At 35.4% G+C, this 17,131-nt stretch overlaps 1 protein-coding gene across 1 annotated transcript in view; it reads right to left on the reverse strand.

The window, feature by feature from the left end:
- Nucleotides 1-1,430: 1,430 nt before the first annotated feature.
- Nucleotides 1,431-17,131, reverse strand: part of RTTN (rotatin) — a 78,765-nt gene continuing 63,064 nt past the window's right edge. The window contains exons 42-49 of the mRNA XM_031503992.2: nt 14,498-14,592; nt 10,776-10,853; nt 9,215-9,341; nt 7,323-7,522; nt 5,233-5,500; nt 3,918-4,021; nt 3,495-3,564; nt 1,431-1,892 (exon numbers count right to left, since the gene is read on the reverse strand). Of these exons, the coding sequence (XP_031359852.2) occupies nt 1,810-1,892; nt 3,495-3,564; nt 3,918-4,021; nt 5,233-5,500; nt 7,323-7,522; nt 9,215-9,341; nt 10,776-10,853; nt 14,498-14,592 (1,025 nt within the window). The 3' untranslated portion in view covers nt 1,431-1,809. The remainder of the gene's footprint in view (nt 1,893-3,494; nt 3,565-3,917; nt 4,022-5,232; nt 5,501-7,322; nt 7,523-9,214; nt 9,342-10,775; nt 10,854-14,497; nt 14,593-17,131) is intronic.

Below are 17,131 nucleotides of genomic sequence, written 5' to 3' on the forward strand. Positions count from 1 at the left end.
TTTACCTAGATTTTTCAATATAAATAGTTTCTTCAAGAACAATCACAGCTTAGTAAAATAAAAATGCTTAATGGAAAACAAGCATCCAGATCTTCTATGGCCTTATTATATTGTACTTGCACTTCATGGAAGTCATGAAACTGCAGCCCTCATTCTCCTCATGAGATCCATGAGAATTTCTATGCTTTGAATGAGCTCTTCCCATCCTTGCAGGAGTGGTTACCTCCATTAGAATTCATTTGGCATTGACTGCTCTCATTTTTTGTCCTTTTGGAACAGAAAAAATTGCAAACAATCTGCATTCTGACTTAGTGACTTATTTGTGAGAAAGATCATTGGGGTGAGTATGATGAAATATAAGTCTCTGAAGAGAATTAGCACTTGGTAGTCTGAGGGGAAGAGACCTCACACTTGCAAGCCCAGTCAGCAAATGCTGACTTGCAGAGCTGTCTCCTCCCCTGCAGCTGAGTGTTCTGCAATAAATACCATGGGATGAGCATGACAGCATTTAACAAGTGTTTTGCAAAACACAGTAATTATACAGTACAGTAAGTGGAAAAGAATCAAGTTTTCGTGGTCCATCCTTGTTCTTTGTTTGGTGGAGGGATGGGAGATCAGCCAATAATTACATTTCTAGTAATGACAACCTAGCCATAAGCATCACACTTATGGTCAGCTGAATTATATCAAGTCACACATAAATTACAAGCACTGCTAAACAAATAAACCAAAATCCCTTCTGTCAGCAGAAAATACTTTCATCACCTGGTTAAGAAGACTAATTGCAGGTAGACATGGTCTTGCTATAAGACATGTTATTTGGGTTTTGCTTTGAATTAGCTCACTTCTGACTCTGACATAAAATAAAAGCTTTATGTGTTGAGGTAAATTAAAACACCCTGTCAGATACTCCAGAAGCATGGCCAGAAAAACATTTGTGCTCAGACAGCAAGGTTTTTTTTTTTTTTTCTCAAACTCTTTCAGCATAGAATACTGAAAAACTTAGAATAGTTATATAGTAGCACTTCAAAGGCAACACAGACCCGGATAATAGTGGGGGGGAGAGGGGGGAATTTGCCACAAGCAAGCAAAAGATGCAAAGTCTTCAGAAACTAACAAATTTTGACTCAAATATTTTCTGCATTGTTGTAATGTAACTAAAATGGATGCACACACCCCATATCCTGAATAACTACGTTAATGTAACTGTCACCTCTAATATCAGCAATTGAGAGCTCTTTTAAAATTGTTAGCATCTTAAAAAACATGCAGCAATTTGAACTGAAATCTTCAAAACCACAACACACCTTGTTGTTCTGTAACTGTGTAACACACCACAATCACCAACATTTTCAGTTTTTGAATCTGAGCATACACCGTGCACACTTGCAATCTTAAAAATTCCACTTCACTCACAGCAAATGCTGATCTCAGTTAAAAACCCATTTATTAAGAACAATCCAAAATAGAAATTCTAATACTTTACAGGAACAATTTCAATGCATAATTTAAGAAAATTACTAATTTTTCAAATATTTTCCCCTGTACATTCATTCTTCTGTGTACATACTTTACATAGTAGTATAATTATAATTTCCCATTGGGATTACAGTACAAACAGTTTGAACCAGAAACAGTGCAATTTCTTTGGTTCAAAGTGATGAACTCCTTCCTCAAAGGCTTCATAAATTTCTTCCACAGCAGATCTGCTGCTGCCACAAATCTGTGCATCAGAAGTGCTTTCTTCAAATTTCAGGCTCTCATTGAACAAGTTATTTAATTTCACCATGAAAAGTCAGCTGATGACCATTAACAATCAAGAAGCTGCACTATATTCTCTAAGCATTTTACATGGTAGGCATGTAGTTCATTTTCTTCTGGCTGGGGAGAACCTGAAAGGGAAAAAACCCAAAATTTGAATTTCTAGTTGATTCTAAATACAAAATTACTTTTCCAAAGATTGCATTAAATGCCTTGCAAGAATTCATGCTGGTTTGTGACCTTAACCTCTGTATTAATGAGTAGCAGATAAAATACTTTTACTTTATGTTGCAAAGTCTATTTTGGTTTTACCCTTGGGTACAACAAAGCAGGAAATGTAAAGTAACAATAACTATGTTGAAATATTTCCCCACATGTACTGAGAATAGCAATCCACCATTTTAGCTCAATTATCACTGTTAAGTGATTAAAGCTTTACAAACACAGACTAGTTGAGACCCTTAATGCAGGAATATTTTAGTGACAATACTGATGACATATAACACAACTGTAAACTGTAACAATGCCAGTTGCATAAAATCTGTTATATTCCTTATTTTGGTATGTAAATGATTATTGAATTAGGAATCAATAGTTCAGTCTGTGACTTATGTTCTATAGCAGTACATAAATAAACGGGGATTAATGTTATGAGGTGCTAGTCTGTAAATGGTACATATTTCTACCTTGATTCAACATTGTATTTTGAAAAGTCTCTGATCAGTGATAGTTCTGCTATAAGGAACAATACAAACTTATTAATATATTATCAGGATATGAAATGTTGTATTGTTATGTATAAGGATTGACTTAGTAAAGGCTGAGTTTGAAACAACAGCATACTCACAAAATTAATGAATTTGGGTGACAGCACTGGAAAAAATGATGACATATTCTATGAAAAATACATCTCCCCCTTATTAGGATACAAACAATGGTCAAAGTAGAGAGAAAGTTTGTGGTAGATCTGTTATGCAAATACTATGGAAACCTTGTATTATAAGCCCTTTAATCAATACACCTATTTGAGTACATGTATAGAACAATTTAAATTAGTGGGAAAGCTCATTAGCTTAAAAAGACATTATCATGTCCTTTCAAGATTAGACTAACTTGATGTGACTAACAACCACTAAACCCATTATCAGCTACTGAAGCTCCAGATCAGTGTTTGAACACCTTCCATACTGAATGTTCTTCAGCTGAATCTATTGTATTGCAGCCATTCAAAGAAGAGTTATGTTCAGTGACTTAAGCAAGATCTGAAGCTTTCAGAATGTCACTAACCCATGCCAGAATACTTTAAGGTGGTAACAATGCTCTGTTCTGATCCGTTCCCTGTGTGGCTCAACACTCTGAGGCTGAGCACGGTTAGGCGAAGTCATTACTAAAAGAACAATTTTTCTTATCGCTAAATTTAAGATTTAAAGATTCACAGAACTGTCCTGTGAAAAGTTTTTTTATTGATCAGACCTATGGTTCTAAACTAACCAGACCTAACCAAGGTTCAAAACTAACATTGGTAATTACCTAAGGTCTTCACCTAAGGCATTTTTCTCCATCTCTGTTTATAAGATGCCTAACCATAAACCACATTGCTAATTGTGATTTTAGGGACAGAAGTATCCTTTCAAAAACTTGTAGCACAACAAAAACTTACTATGATGATATAAATTGAAACGCTTTAATGATGGAAAAATTAAGAATTGACATTAGGTAGAAGTAAGACCTACTTTTCTTCACTAAAGAATAAGCTTCATCTATTCTTCTCCTTATAGATGGATTCTTCAAAGTTACTTTTGCCTGTAGCACACACAAACACACAAAACACAATGAGCTTTCTTGCCCACATGACCACACCTTAAGAGAGTTTAAAAAAACTGCAATAATTCATCAGAGCATGAGATGTAGGAATTTTTAGATTTAATATAATTGTATCACCATATAAACTGCATTTGTATAAGAAGTCACAAATTACAAAGGACATACTGCTTCTATACTGTGTTGTTTAATCTCCCAGCCTCAGCAGCTACAGGATTAAAATAAAACAGAATGACTATTGTAAACTTTATTATTATTTACTTAGAGATTACTGTATTGTTTACAGCATAAAAGTATAACATTACAGTTTTTTCACAGTTTTCTGCAATACTAACCTTCTGATAGTTGTGAAGCAAAGCCCAAAGTGAAGCTGCTCCTATTCTCTGAACAGCAGGACTGTTACTTTCCAAACAGGAAGACAGTACTGCAATGGCTTGATCTAATGAGACAAATAAAAAAACATGAAACCAAATGCATCTAGAAAATATAATCAAGAGCAATGTAAATATATTTACATGCCTCAGTAGATTGATGCTTGGAGTATACTTATTTTTATGACAAGTACTGGTATGGCAGAGGAATTACAGAAACTTTATTATCGATTAAATTTCAATATGCTCATAAAATCAGCACAGTACATTGAAAGAAGTGTTAAAAATAATACAGCAAAACAAAACCAAGTAATGCTAAAAAGTTAAGCCACCAGTAATAAAACATGAACATTATGTATAGCTATCAGCTATGCTTAGGGACTAAGTAAGCTGTGAAACTGTTTTATAACTCCCAGTAGCCACAATTAGAGCCACATCAGGATAGATATTAAGATGTTTCTATTTCCCTTCATACTTATTATGCAGATGATTTGCAACCAGTGAGAAATATTTGCCACCCCACTGTAGGTGCCTTAATTTTCTTGCATTGCTCGGAAGCCAAACTCCTCCACTTTGCTTCTTCACAACAAAAATTCATAGACCATGTAACTAAATAATGTATATTTAATTAAGGCAGTAAATCTACATCTTAGGAAAAAGAAAAAGCATGGACACTATGGAAAACCTCCTGAGAATTTGAAACAAAGATAGGAGCATTCTCTCTGCAATTAAATCAGGGAAAGAAACATGCCTTCTACAAATAACCAATAAAAAAGTTCTAAACATATTGTTACATTAAACATATATGCCATGACATTTTCTGTACATGACAAGACATAAAATAGTTTCTCTCAACATTCTTGATTTGCACAAGCTAAGAAAGTTTTGTCCAACTGAAAGATAAGAACTTCAATTATTTCAAATTGACTGATACAAAGAATCCTTCAACCCTCCCTGAAAAACTAGCTGTTTGAGAAAATTGCAAAACTCCTTTCATTCAAAATCTGTTATTATATCCAAATGATCTGCCTAACAATGAATCTTGATTTTCTTTTGAGAACTATTTATTTGGTTTTCCTTTTATTATGTATTACTGTAATTGTCTCTTTGCCAAATATGTATTCTGTAATTACTTCTAAAAATTAATTTTTATAAATATGCTCTTCTAAATTACAGCATTGAGTTTTGGTCAGTGGCCCAAACTGTCATGAAAATACAGTCTTCTGGAAGCCATCATATTATCAAAGAACAACAGTTTGCATACCCTTCAGATACTTACCATTACCTAGTATCTTTGGTTTATTAGCTGGACTAAAACATATGTTATGTAGAATAAGAAGTGCTAGATGTTGGCTGCTCTTGTGCTTGTATTTACACATTTCAATGATCTGGTCTAAAAAGCCATTTATCTTCATAACCATCTGCTGTCCATCTTCTCCAAAAGATATGTTCAGTAGCAGCTTAAGCCAGAGAGTAGACACATTACCAGAAATTTTATTACTTCCTTTTGGCAATGAAAGAGATAAAAAGTTCTGCAGGAAGTTACTCTGTTAAAAGGGAAAAAAAAAAAGGTTTTAGAATTTATAGTATTCCATTACTTGTTTGCTGCTGTTTGACCTTTCAATCTATATACTTGACTGAACACTAGTAGTATTGTTAAATTTGAACATTAAAGGCAACCCAATATTAGTCAGGGATTTTTTAAAATAATTACGTATTAAAAAGAATCTGCTGCATAGTTAAAAAGTTAATATGGTAACATACATTTTCTTCTATAATAATTTATGCAGTGTAGATACATAAAAGTTGATCCAACACAATATATTTCTTTAAAGGCTAATTCCCATCACTACATAAGCTTTTTGCTCTGCACTCGTTGTTTCTAACCAAAAATAAGCTAGCAACATTTGAAGTGAACCAATGCATTACTTAGATAATGTATTCTTGATTCCTTACTTATTATTGCATGCTATTAACAAATGTTAAAGGTGTCATAGAATGTCTCGAGTTGGAAGTGACTTGTAAGAACCTACAGCACCACTCCTCCCTTCACTGACAGCCAGAGGAACGTCCTCTATTTTTGCAAGCTTTGAAGAAAAAGAACTGTGCATTCATATGACATACACTATCTCAGGTTTTGCCTCCACTTTAAGAAGATTCTGAGAAGACCAAAATCAATTCCCCTGTTGCAAGAGGAAGGCATTCTAACATAAATTCCTCTAATGAAAAAGTCCTTTACTAAATAATCCCAGCTTCACCGAATCTTGACAATATATATGAGCATCTGGTTAAAAGCAAGTAACCCAGTATAGAAACTCATTGTGGTTTTCTTCATGTGAATATAATATTGGTAATTTAATTTTCACAGAGGGAATTGGTTATTCAGCATGGCTTACACTTATGAAAGCAGAGCCCAAGAGAGAGAAGGAAATACTATCACTCTAGACTGAAACTCTGAAGAGTCTAAAAGAAAAAGCAATTCACAGAATACAACAGCAACTACAGAAGAGATCTCAAACTTTTTGTTTCTATCGAAAAGTTTGAGTATTAGCCACTTTGCAATGGTATGACCACGCTTTACATAATTAGCATCATAAAAAGATCTATTTCTCCCTGCATTTCTAACAGGTAATTAGGTCCAAGAACAGAACATTGTTTATGGAGATCAAAAGAAATTTTTGCAATAAATAAATTATTATAAAAAATGCTAGAAACAAACACACTTTTTATAATTTCCACTGTGTTAGCTCATCTTATCATATCACTACTACAGTTGACTTTCTACATGGTCTATCTTCTTTTCTCAATGTTTGAATTTATTTTAATGATCAAATTTTAGGGGAAACAGATTTTTCAGAGCACTTTCCATAAAATAGAGTAAGGATCATTCTATATACAAAATATAAAAAGGAAAAGTCATTACATATATTTGTGTAATAAGAATAGATTTTATCCAACATCCAATCATTGTTTTTTTCCTAAAACTTCTACAAAGGTTACATTTCCCACAGCATACCTAATGAATTTCACAATATTTAACTTCTTGTTCATTCACATGCAGTTTGCTCTACAGCATACTCACTTGCATGATCCACTAGTGATTGCTATCAATATACTGGGTATTAAAAATGTTACAACCCATTGAAACACAGAGGTAACAAAAAACTCTAGCAAAAATTGTCCAGACTATGACTATAACTGAATTACACTCTGCTCTTAGGGAACAGTAACACAAATGAGAAGACACAATGGATTTGATTCCCAAAGAAGCACATCTATATGATCATATGACACTCCATATTAAAATATGAGGGTTTATTAAAAAGGAAATTGCATCCATTGCTAAAATACAGGTTACCATTTACTTACCTTCTGAATAATGCCTCTACAGTCATGAGACAGAGCAAGATTGGATATTAGACAAAAGACCACCTGCTGAACTGGGCTGCTATCATTTGACACATGGGAAGCCAATTTCAAGATGTAATGCATTAATGAATTGCCAGCTGCACTTCGTGCAGATGGAAGTGATGATTGTCCACCACTGGCCCAACAAAGTGAAGCACAACCTTTAAGCAACAAGACATTTATCATATTAGAAATGCAGATATGTATATAAAAGAAAAATCTACAGAAAGAACAGTGGAACTGCTTAAACATTGAGATGGAACTTTACAAAGGATTTGTTAGGTATAATTTCTTTGAACCCCAATGAAGTCAATCAGACATACTTTGAATAGAATTGTGCCTGAATGTGGCACTTTACTGTTCTATTGCTGTAGAACGTAAGAGGTGATTCTGCTGTTAAACAGAAGCCATTGCTCCATCCCAGAATGTCTCCTTAAAAACCAGAACATATATCTAATTATACAATTATTTGGAAGTTGAATCTGAAGAGATCCTCTGAAACCGGATCAGAAAAAGAAGTCTCCATATAATTTGAAAGGATTAAAATAATTTTCTTAGAATATTTTTCCAAGAAATGTAAGTGCTGTCTGCAGTTGTCATTACATTGTACAACAGAAGAATGCACAATCCTATGCTACAGAGTTGCAAGTTCGAATTAATACAGCAGTGGGGAACAGCTATGCTACCGACCTAAAATAGATAAATGCCTTCTGCACAAATATAGATATATGTCTTTTTTTTTAGTGGCATTGACCATCAGCAACAGGCAATTTCTTACATGGCAAAAGTAAACAAAAATGAGACAATATTTAACTGTGACAAATATTTCCATGCATTTCTCCAACTACACTGACGAGCAGTAGTTAACCAGTTCAGAGTAGGTAAATTTGGGACACCTCATAAGCCAGCTATTTCGAACAGAAAGAAAAAACTTGATTGATCAGAGCACTTGCTCTTATCAGCAAGGAAAATAAAAATGCAGCCTAGAGTCACTTCAGCTTGATTTCTTGCACGTGGACAGGACACAACATTTTTATTTTAGACTCTGTAGCTGACTAATATATAACTTTCTTAAGTCCATATTAAAAAAAACCACAAACCTTTATTAAATAAAGCCATTGCAGGTTTATTTAAGGTCTGGAGACATTAACTTAAAAAAAGAGTCATATTTTAACAGTTCTTGACAGGGAGAAAGGAACAGACACTTTTGTGCTTCTTCAAGCTACTTGCAAATCATTATCTATGATTTGCTAAATCTAAATAACCAGAATATGAAAAGAGAAAAATCCATGCTAGAAGAAAGTTCAGGCTTCTAGCAGTGGGGATAATTATCAAGGGAAATAAAAGGTTTGCTCAAATGAAAAGGAGACTCCTTATGAAAAATATACAAATGCAACCTACTGAATCCAAGGCATAAATAAATTGAAGAAATTTAATACAAAATTTAATTGGACTATTTCAAAACCAGAATGTCATCAATAAGGACTGACTACAACCCATACAAAGTTCTGATACACTGTTCTCTATTAAAGAATTCCTAGAATAGTAATTCTATAATGTACTACTCAGCTTGGCAGGACATTCAGCAAAACCTTCAAATATAATGGTTTGAATTAAATACTATTTAATCCTTTAGTACAATTGCACTATTGCTAAATCCAACAGCTTGAACCAGATCTGAACAAAAGTCTGGAATGTATTAAAATCAAACTCTTATTGGATTTTGATGGACCAATGCTTTTACACTTTCCTCTTACAGTAAAAATAAACATTTTTTCCCCTTTATTATGCTTTTCTGTCTTAATTATTCTGGTAAAATATTTTGGTATTCCACCACAGAGTGACTTTCATACCTGCAGGATAGTTTGCAGTGTAGACACAAAGCAAATGCAGAGCTATTTGCATTGAGGAGTCATCTGCTAACAACCAGGGCCACAGAGAATGCAGAACAGGAACAAGATGAGCTTTGAGTGCTGCCATCTACAACAACATGAGGAAGAATTTCAAATGCAATCATTCATTTGAAAATGAAATATAGAATGAGAAAACCATATTTTTATCTTATGTTTTATCTTATGGCTTGAAAGATTGTACAGAGAACTGACACCATCGTTTCAATCACCAATAAATTTAACCCTATACCAGTCAAAACCAGCACATATCTTAATTACTGAAAGACATGCAAACAAAGTAAAGATTTATTCATTCCAACTGTTCTTGTTGAAGAGCTCTCTAAAGTTTTATTCAATTCCTTCTAAAGTAACCACTGGAACTCAAAAAACATGGGAATATAAGAGTGCAATTGTATACAGAGCAAATGATAGAGCTCTCCAGTTATCAACAGCAACCTCCTTCAATCCTCCAAGCAATTCTTTCTGCAGATCCTGATCAAAAGAAGAAAAACTTTCCACAATAATCTTAGCTGAGATTATGGCACAACCAAGTTATGGGGACTTCAGGAATAATCAGTTGCCTTATTCAGCCCTAAGTGTTCTGCATACAAAAAGGATGTTAATACATGCCCTGGAAAAGGGGTACTCCTGGGAAGTCAGGAAATCTTGCAGTTCTACTACTGCATTTGCTAACAGTAGCCCAAGTTGTATAAAAAGCAAGCACAAGTAACACAATGCCAAGAACAATTAAACTGTGAAAGTGGAAATAAATCTGTGAATGATATCAGCAATAAGAAAGAAGAGCAGTGATGAGAAAGAACAAACACACAAAAAAATGAAAACAAGAAATGTAGTATTTTCCCCATGAAAAAACAAGTAGGCAGAATGAAAGTTGAGCAGAAATTGAAAAGAAGAGAGAAAAAACAAGAATAAAATGAAAAGTCATTCAAGATTTTGACCAAGAAAAAATATTTTATAAAAAACAGTTATGAAAACAAAATTGTGTTTTGGAGGATTAGTACAATTTAACTCAAAGAAAAATAAATAGCATATTATTATTTAGATTTTGGGTTTTGTTCGTTTTGCTTGTTTTGTTGGGGTGATTTTGGTGTTTTCTTGTCTTTCAGAAAGGCAAAAGAAGAAGAAGAGGAAACAACTCTCTAAGATCTGAAATGTATCTCTATGAGCCTTTCTGGTGGCCCCAAACTTTTCTCCACATCCATTTTTCATATTGTATGCTTTGAAAATTAGAATTATTGACTTACAAAAAGCAGAAGTGGATATAAAAGACAATACCCATCTGAAACCACTGGGAGATGATGTTTCCATAAGAACACTAAGTTCCTAATAGATGTGTGAAATAGTCTTTGGAATTTGGAATAATAATGAAATATGAAGTATTTCTTGCCATTAATACCAAACTTAAATTTAGCCAGCTTGAAAATAACTTCAAAGTAGAAAAAAAATTTTCTTCATTCAGTAACTAAAAGTGCTCATATTACTTCAGTATAAGAATACTTACTTTGCATTCTTCATTTTGAAAGAGGCAGTTTCTAAGGAACTGCATAGAACACCTTAACTCCTTGATGAGGTTATCCTCCTATCCAGGGAAAAATAATTCAAGATGATCAATGTAAGACCAGAATGAATTTTGTATAAGTATGAAAGAGATTTCAAAAGAAAAAGTGCAAATCTAAGGTATCAACATTTGGGTAACATCTGCTCAGCAGTTTGCTTCTGATTTCACATAGAATTCATATTAGCTAGCTTCAAGCACATTTACTAAAGACTTTTATAACCAGTAACTTATTATCCTTATCTCTCTTTATAACCCACTGATACTATTTCTAGGGGCACCAATATGACCAAATGCAGAAATCTGTAATGTTGAGCTCCATTTCTCTTACAACTAATAAAGAACGGGCAGGAACTTTCTGAGTATTTGTTCCATCCTAAAGCACACATCTAAAACAAGTCAAATTAATAATTCCCTAGAAGCATTTACTTTTCTTTGGATAAAAACAAGGTTAAATTAGCTCTGTCTTTCAGACTCTCAGAGGACCTCAGCTGGAGCATGGCGCTAATAATGTCAAGGTTGCAGCTTTGACCTCTCTATGTACTGTTCACTGGATCTGATGATTCTTGGGAATCCCTTCCAACTCAGAATATTCTGTGATGTCTACAGCAGGTCAGGCCAATCCATCCTTACATTCCCAGGATCTTAATTTCCTATCGTTAACTAGAAATATAGAAGCTATAATTAACTTCCAAGATCATAAAAATATTACAGAAATAAATACAGGCCTTTGGACAGTGAGGTGCTACCCTGAGATTCAAGTTACTAGTGAACAAAGAATCTATCTTCTTGACAGAGCTGTGACACTAGAGGGCAGTGATGGCTGACCTAATAGTGTCACCTATAAGGGTGACACACTATACCACTTCTGAAAGATTACCAAATTCCAACAAGCTTGTTCACCACAGGATACTATTCCCATCTTATCAAGTATAAAGGAACAAAAATGTAAAACAGGATTCATACTTAATCTCAGACAAGGTGAAGAAACAATGCATGCTTATAAATCATAATGAGCTTATACATCATAAATCATGTATTTGATGACATTTAGAGATGAAGTACTCTGCAGTACAGCCTACTGCAAAAAGGTTAATGAAAGCCAGGTGTAGTAGATCAGGAAGAAACATACAAGTCATTATTACAAATACATTTGATAACTGGCTTGTCTCACTTCTAGTCAAATAAAATGCTAACACTAAAACAAGACTCTTAAGACAAGACAAGAATTCTTTCAAGGAATTCTGTATGTATTAATTTAGTTAATAAGTAAAATAGCATTAAAATGCCATAAACTACAACTCGTATTTAATGAACAAACTTCTAGGAGGTTGAAAAAGTTATAGATTGCATTGATAGCACTGTTTATATTTCTTTATTTTAGGATATCTTGCTTTTTACTATGATGATATTCTGACATGATTTTTTGAAAGCTTGACTACTTCTAAACACTTTTCATGCTCTTCATTAGCACCACACTAATTATTGTGAAAGAAAAGGAATATCAAGTGAAACACCTCAGCTGACCTGAGACTGAAGGTAGATAAAACATGTTTTTCCCAATAATTAAGAGTCAGAGAAAGGAAAAAAGAAAAGGAGCTGGTCATTACCTTCCTCTGAGAGCTGTGCCCCGAATGGGTGAAGGTGCAGTTTTGTGAATGATCAGCTAAATCTACGATTAGAGCAATGTCTCAGTGTCCTCCACATGAAACTGTCATTATGTACCACATCTGATGAACGTACACTTACACATGATGCAGGCAACATACACTCCCAGCTCAGCAAGAAATCTGCCACAAAGTATTTTGCAAATCTTTCAAAGAATTTTCAATTAAACATAAACTGTTTCTGAACTTTCTCAGAGGCTCCTTTCCTCCAATTTTATTCAAGGTTTAAATTTCTCCTCAATCCAAAAACTACAAAGAACCAGCTGACTTCAACTTTACAGGACATATCTAGGGCAGAACACCTTTCAGCCTCAAACACTTGGAAAGGTAAAATGAATGTGTTTAGAAAATCTCAAGAAAAAATATGATAGCCTTCAAATCTCAGGGTCAAACTCAATTTTTTTTAAGAGTTCATTGCCATAAAACACATTTCCATACTCTCACAAATCAAAAGCTCAGATAAAAATACTATTTAGCTGAAGCAATGGAGAAATACCCTACAGGAAGGTGATTTCTGCAATTTCTGATTTATGTGGGAGTGGACAAGATATCAAATTTGACAGCAGAGGTTACGGCCTGTATTTTATTAATTCTCTTATATGATAGTGGCAGAAAACAAGCAGATTGCAACAAAAATCTTATAAAACTGTTGTATGATGGCAAGACATAATTTATATCTAAATGTGGCAAAGAAGACTTGGGTGACATGAGAGTCTGGAAGAACTGGAAGGCAAGTTGAAAAAAAAAAAGGCTAAATAAATAAACTGTGAATGGAGAGAAACTACTGGGAATGCAGGCAGTGGGACAATCAAAAGTATGAGGTTAAAAAAACCCAAAACTGACAAGAAGTTAAAAAAACAGGACAATAGAGTCTGATGACAAGAAACTGAAATGTCCAGACCAAGTTTGAAGGAGAAAAAAAACCAAAAACCTGAAAGTCAGATAATAGGAGAATAAAAAAGCTGTGATTTACATGCACAAGCAGAATGGAACTAGTTTTGGGATAGGAGGGAGATTGACTGATACAAGAATAGACAAAACCAAAAAGCTAGCACTGGTTGAAAGATACTGAAAAAAATAACTTAAAAAAACAAAAAATATTATTGTGGAAACAGCATTTTAAAAATTAGCTGGATTAGATAGGGTCATAAAGTGAAGACTGAAAGTTCAACTAAGTTTGAAAACCATATTCTTATTTAAGATAAATATCATAAATTACAAACACGACAGATTATAAAAGGATGAGACTTGTACCTGAGGGGATGTCTGAAAGTGAATTCTCAACTCTCAATCATCCTGCTATTTGCTGCTTTCAGCTAGGATGGACTAGTTGCTAATTCTGATAAGCTAGACTAAAAGTGGGAAGTACCGAATCCTCCAATTAATGAAAAGACATGAGACAAAGCCAGTACTTCAGAAGCTGATCATGTATTCTACTTTGCACATAGACTATTGAGCTTAGACAAACAGAAGCTTGGAATTTTGGAAAGAAAAGTTAGTGGAAAAAAGGAGGATTCCTGAAAAGAGATGGTCCCTGAAAGAAAAAAAGGGGCCCTAAAAGAAGAATGTGAAGATCCTGGCTGGAGGAACAATTTGGCAATGGGAGAAGATCCTGAAAGCCAGAGAGATGCATGGAAAAAAACTACCAGGACATGCCCAGGGGCTTTGTCCAGTGAACAGCCAAGACTGGGCAGCTGTAAAGTATGAACCAAGGTGATTTTCTGCCTGATATTCCTGAAGTAGCAGTCATCTCTATGTTGGCAAAGGTAGTTAAGACATAGTGAGACCTCTGGGTGGAAGAGTGTGTGAGATAATAAAGTTGGTAAAAGTTCTAATATCATTGAATTTTATAGAAGCTCCAGTATCTGGACCCACTACAAGCTGTCATTTACTTTGTCTCATTCATAACACATACAAGTACTATCTGCCTCAAGACAACAAACAAACAAAAGAAAGCCGGGAAGTGCCTTATCCTATAAATGTTCTGTTTTTTATAGCTACCTTTTTCCTCTGTGCTTTCCCAGGTTTTAGGGAATCCAAATTCAGCTGTGCGTGAATGTGCTTCATGTTTTCTATCCAGCTGTCTATCAGGTCAGCTGGAAGACAAAAAGCCAGTAACATTTATATTTACATTCACAATCAAAAATGTTTTATTAAAAACCAAAGTATCTTTCTGGCAATTATCTTCTTGTTATCAGATGACAACAAGATGATCATCTTGTTATCAATTATCTTCTTGTTATCAAGAAGCAAATGGTTTCTGAGATGAAGTGCATCTAGTTGAATGCTCTCAAGAAGCAAGAATATATTTGAGTTCTCTTGCAACAAAGTCCCCTCAGAGGAATGGCCAAAGGAAGGACTGGTAAGATTGAGAGGGGAAGATGATTTGGGTGGAGAGGATAACTCATAACTCTTCAGGATATCTTCAACAATGCTCCTTAGAAGTGCAAAACTTCAAGAGATTAGGGCATCCATTTATTTTACCCAACCTTTCCCTAACAACAGCAGATTTGCTGCATCTGTGGCGAGACAAAGGAAAGCAACTGTACAGGTGACTTAAAGGGCAAAATGTTGAGTTGGGCTCTTTTCTTTAGATCTAGTCTTTACATCACTGTAAGATGATGGAGTGACTATGTAAGTGGAGAAGAGCTACAGATATCATCTGTGTGGACCTCTGTAAGGATTTTGACATGGTCCTTTACAACATCCTTCCAAATTGGAGAGTTATGTAATTGACAGGTGCAATTAATAGTCGATGAGGATACTGTTTAATGTCTCCATCAATAACATAGTGAGATTGAGTGCACCTGAAGCAAACTTGCAGGTGACACTAAACTGAGCAGCGCAATTGACAAACCTGAGGTCTCTGAGGCCACCCAGAGGGACCTGGACAAGCTCAAGGTCCAGGTGGACCTCATGATGTTCAACAAGGTCAGGTGCAAGATGCTGCACTTGGCTGGGACAATCCCAACTATCAATGCAGATTGGGGGATAAAAGGATTGAGAATAACCCTGCCCAGACGTAATTAGGGCACTAGTGAGTGAAAGGTTGGACATGGCCAGGCAATATGAGCTCACAGTCTAGAAGGCCAAGTGCATCATGGACTGCATCCAAAGCAGAGCGGCCAGCAGGGCAAGGGAAGAGATTCTGTCCCTCTGCTCTGCTCTGGTAAGACCCCACCTGGAACACTGCATCCAGCCCTTGGGTTCCCAGCAGAGAAAAGGCCTGTTGAAGCAAGTCCAGAGGCAGATGACAATAATCCTGAGAGGGATCTAATACATCTATGAGGATAGGCTGGGAGAGCTGAGATTGTTCAGCCTGAAGAGAATGCTCCAGGAAGACCCGGTTGCAGCCTTCCACTTAAAAGGAAAAGCTTAAGAAAGATGGGGACAACTGTTTCAGTGGGGCCTGTTTTAAGGGGTAATGGTTTTAAACTAAAAGAGGACAAACTGAGACTAGATATGAGGAAGAAATTTTTTACAATGAGGATGGTGAAACACTGGGACAGATTATCCAGAGAGATGGTGGAAGCCCTACCCCTGGAAACAGGTTGGATGGGGCTCTGAGTAACCTGAAAAAGTCGAAGCTGTCCCTGATTATTGCAGGGAGGTTGACCTAGATGGTCTTTAAAGGCCCTTTTCAATGCATTCTAAGATTCCATGATAATGGGATAATTCAAGTTGGAAGAGATGGCCTCCAGAAGTCATATACCCAACCTTCTCAAAACCTAAGCAGGCAAGGTTTGCCTGCAGCTTTACCCTCCAGGGTCTTGAAAATGTCCAAAGACAGAGACAGCACACTATGTCTAGCAGTGCTTTACTGCCTTCAAAGGGCAAATATTTATTTACAGGCAGTTTGACTCTCATGTTTCAATTTATGCCCATTCTTTCCATACTCCTATACCATCCACTGCTGTAAAAAAACCCATCTCCAACTTGTTCAAAATCTCATAGGTCCTCCCAAAACCTCCTCTTCTCCAGGCAGAACATAAGTCAACTCCATCAGCTTCTTCTCTAATGACAAGTGAACAAAACCCTGATGGCCCTCTGGGGCACCTGTTGTAGTTATCGACATTTGTTGTCAAAACTGGATGCACTATTCTAGTTTTAGTCTAACAAGTGGTAAGTTACAGGAAAGCACCCAAGACAAAGTGATCAGATCAAAAGGTGTAAAACACATGATGCATGAGAAATGCAAATTCACCATTCTCCCATGTTCTAGAGGCACAAGAAACCTGTGATTGGAAGCTGGTTTACTACTGCGAAGGGAACAAAGTCCTACTTAAAATGTAAAATGGGACCAAAGAAACAGGGAAGAACAAAGCTGAGAAAAAGAAGTCTCTTCTTGTCCAGGTACAGCCAGAACAAAAACCACAGGGCATACTTTCACCTACACAAGTATTGGAAGATTCTGCCAGTGAAAAATCTCCAGTTTCTAATGGATGAATATGCCATTAGTAGTAAAAAGCTAAAAGGTCTCTTCTTACTCCAATATAGATCTGTGACTTCACCACAGGGTTTTAAACTGGCTATAAAATAATATTTAATCTGCAGCTGAAAACCTTAATTATCAATAAGATTTCTTAGTGAAAATCTGAAAAAAAACCCTGCTACTGAAATCATCTGCTTTGAAAA

The sequence above is a fragment of the Lonchura striata genome, chromosome 1 (genome assembly GCF_046129695.1).
Source record: "Lonchura striata isolate bLonStr1 chromosome 1, bLonStr1.mat, whole genome shotgun sequence".
Classification (NCBI taxonomy): Eukaryota; Metazoa; Chordata; class Aves; order Passeriformes; family Estrildidae; genus Lonchura; species Lonchura striata.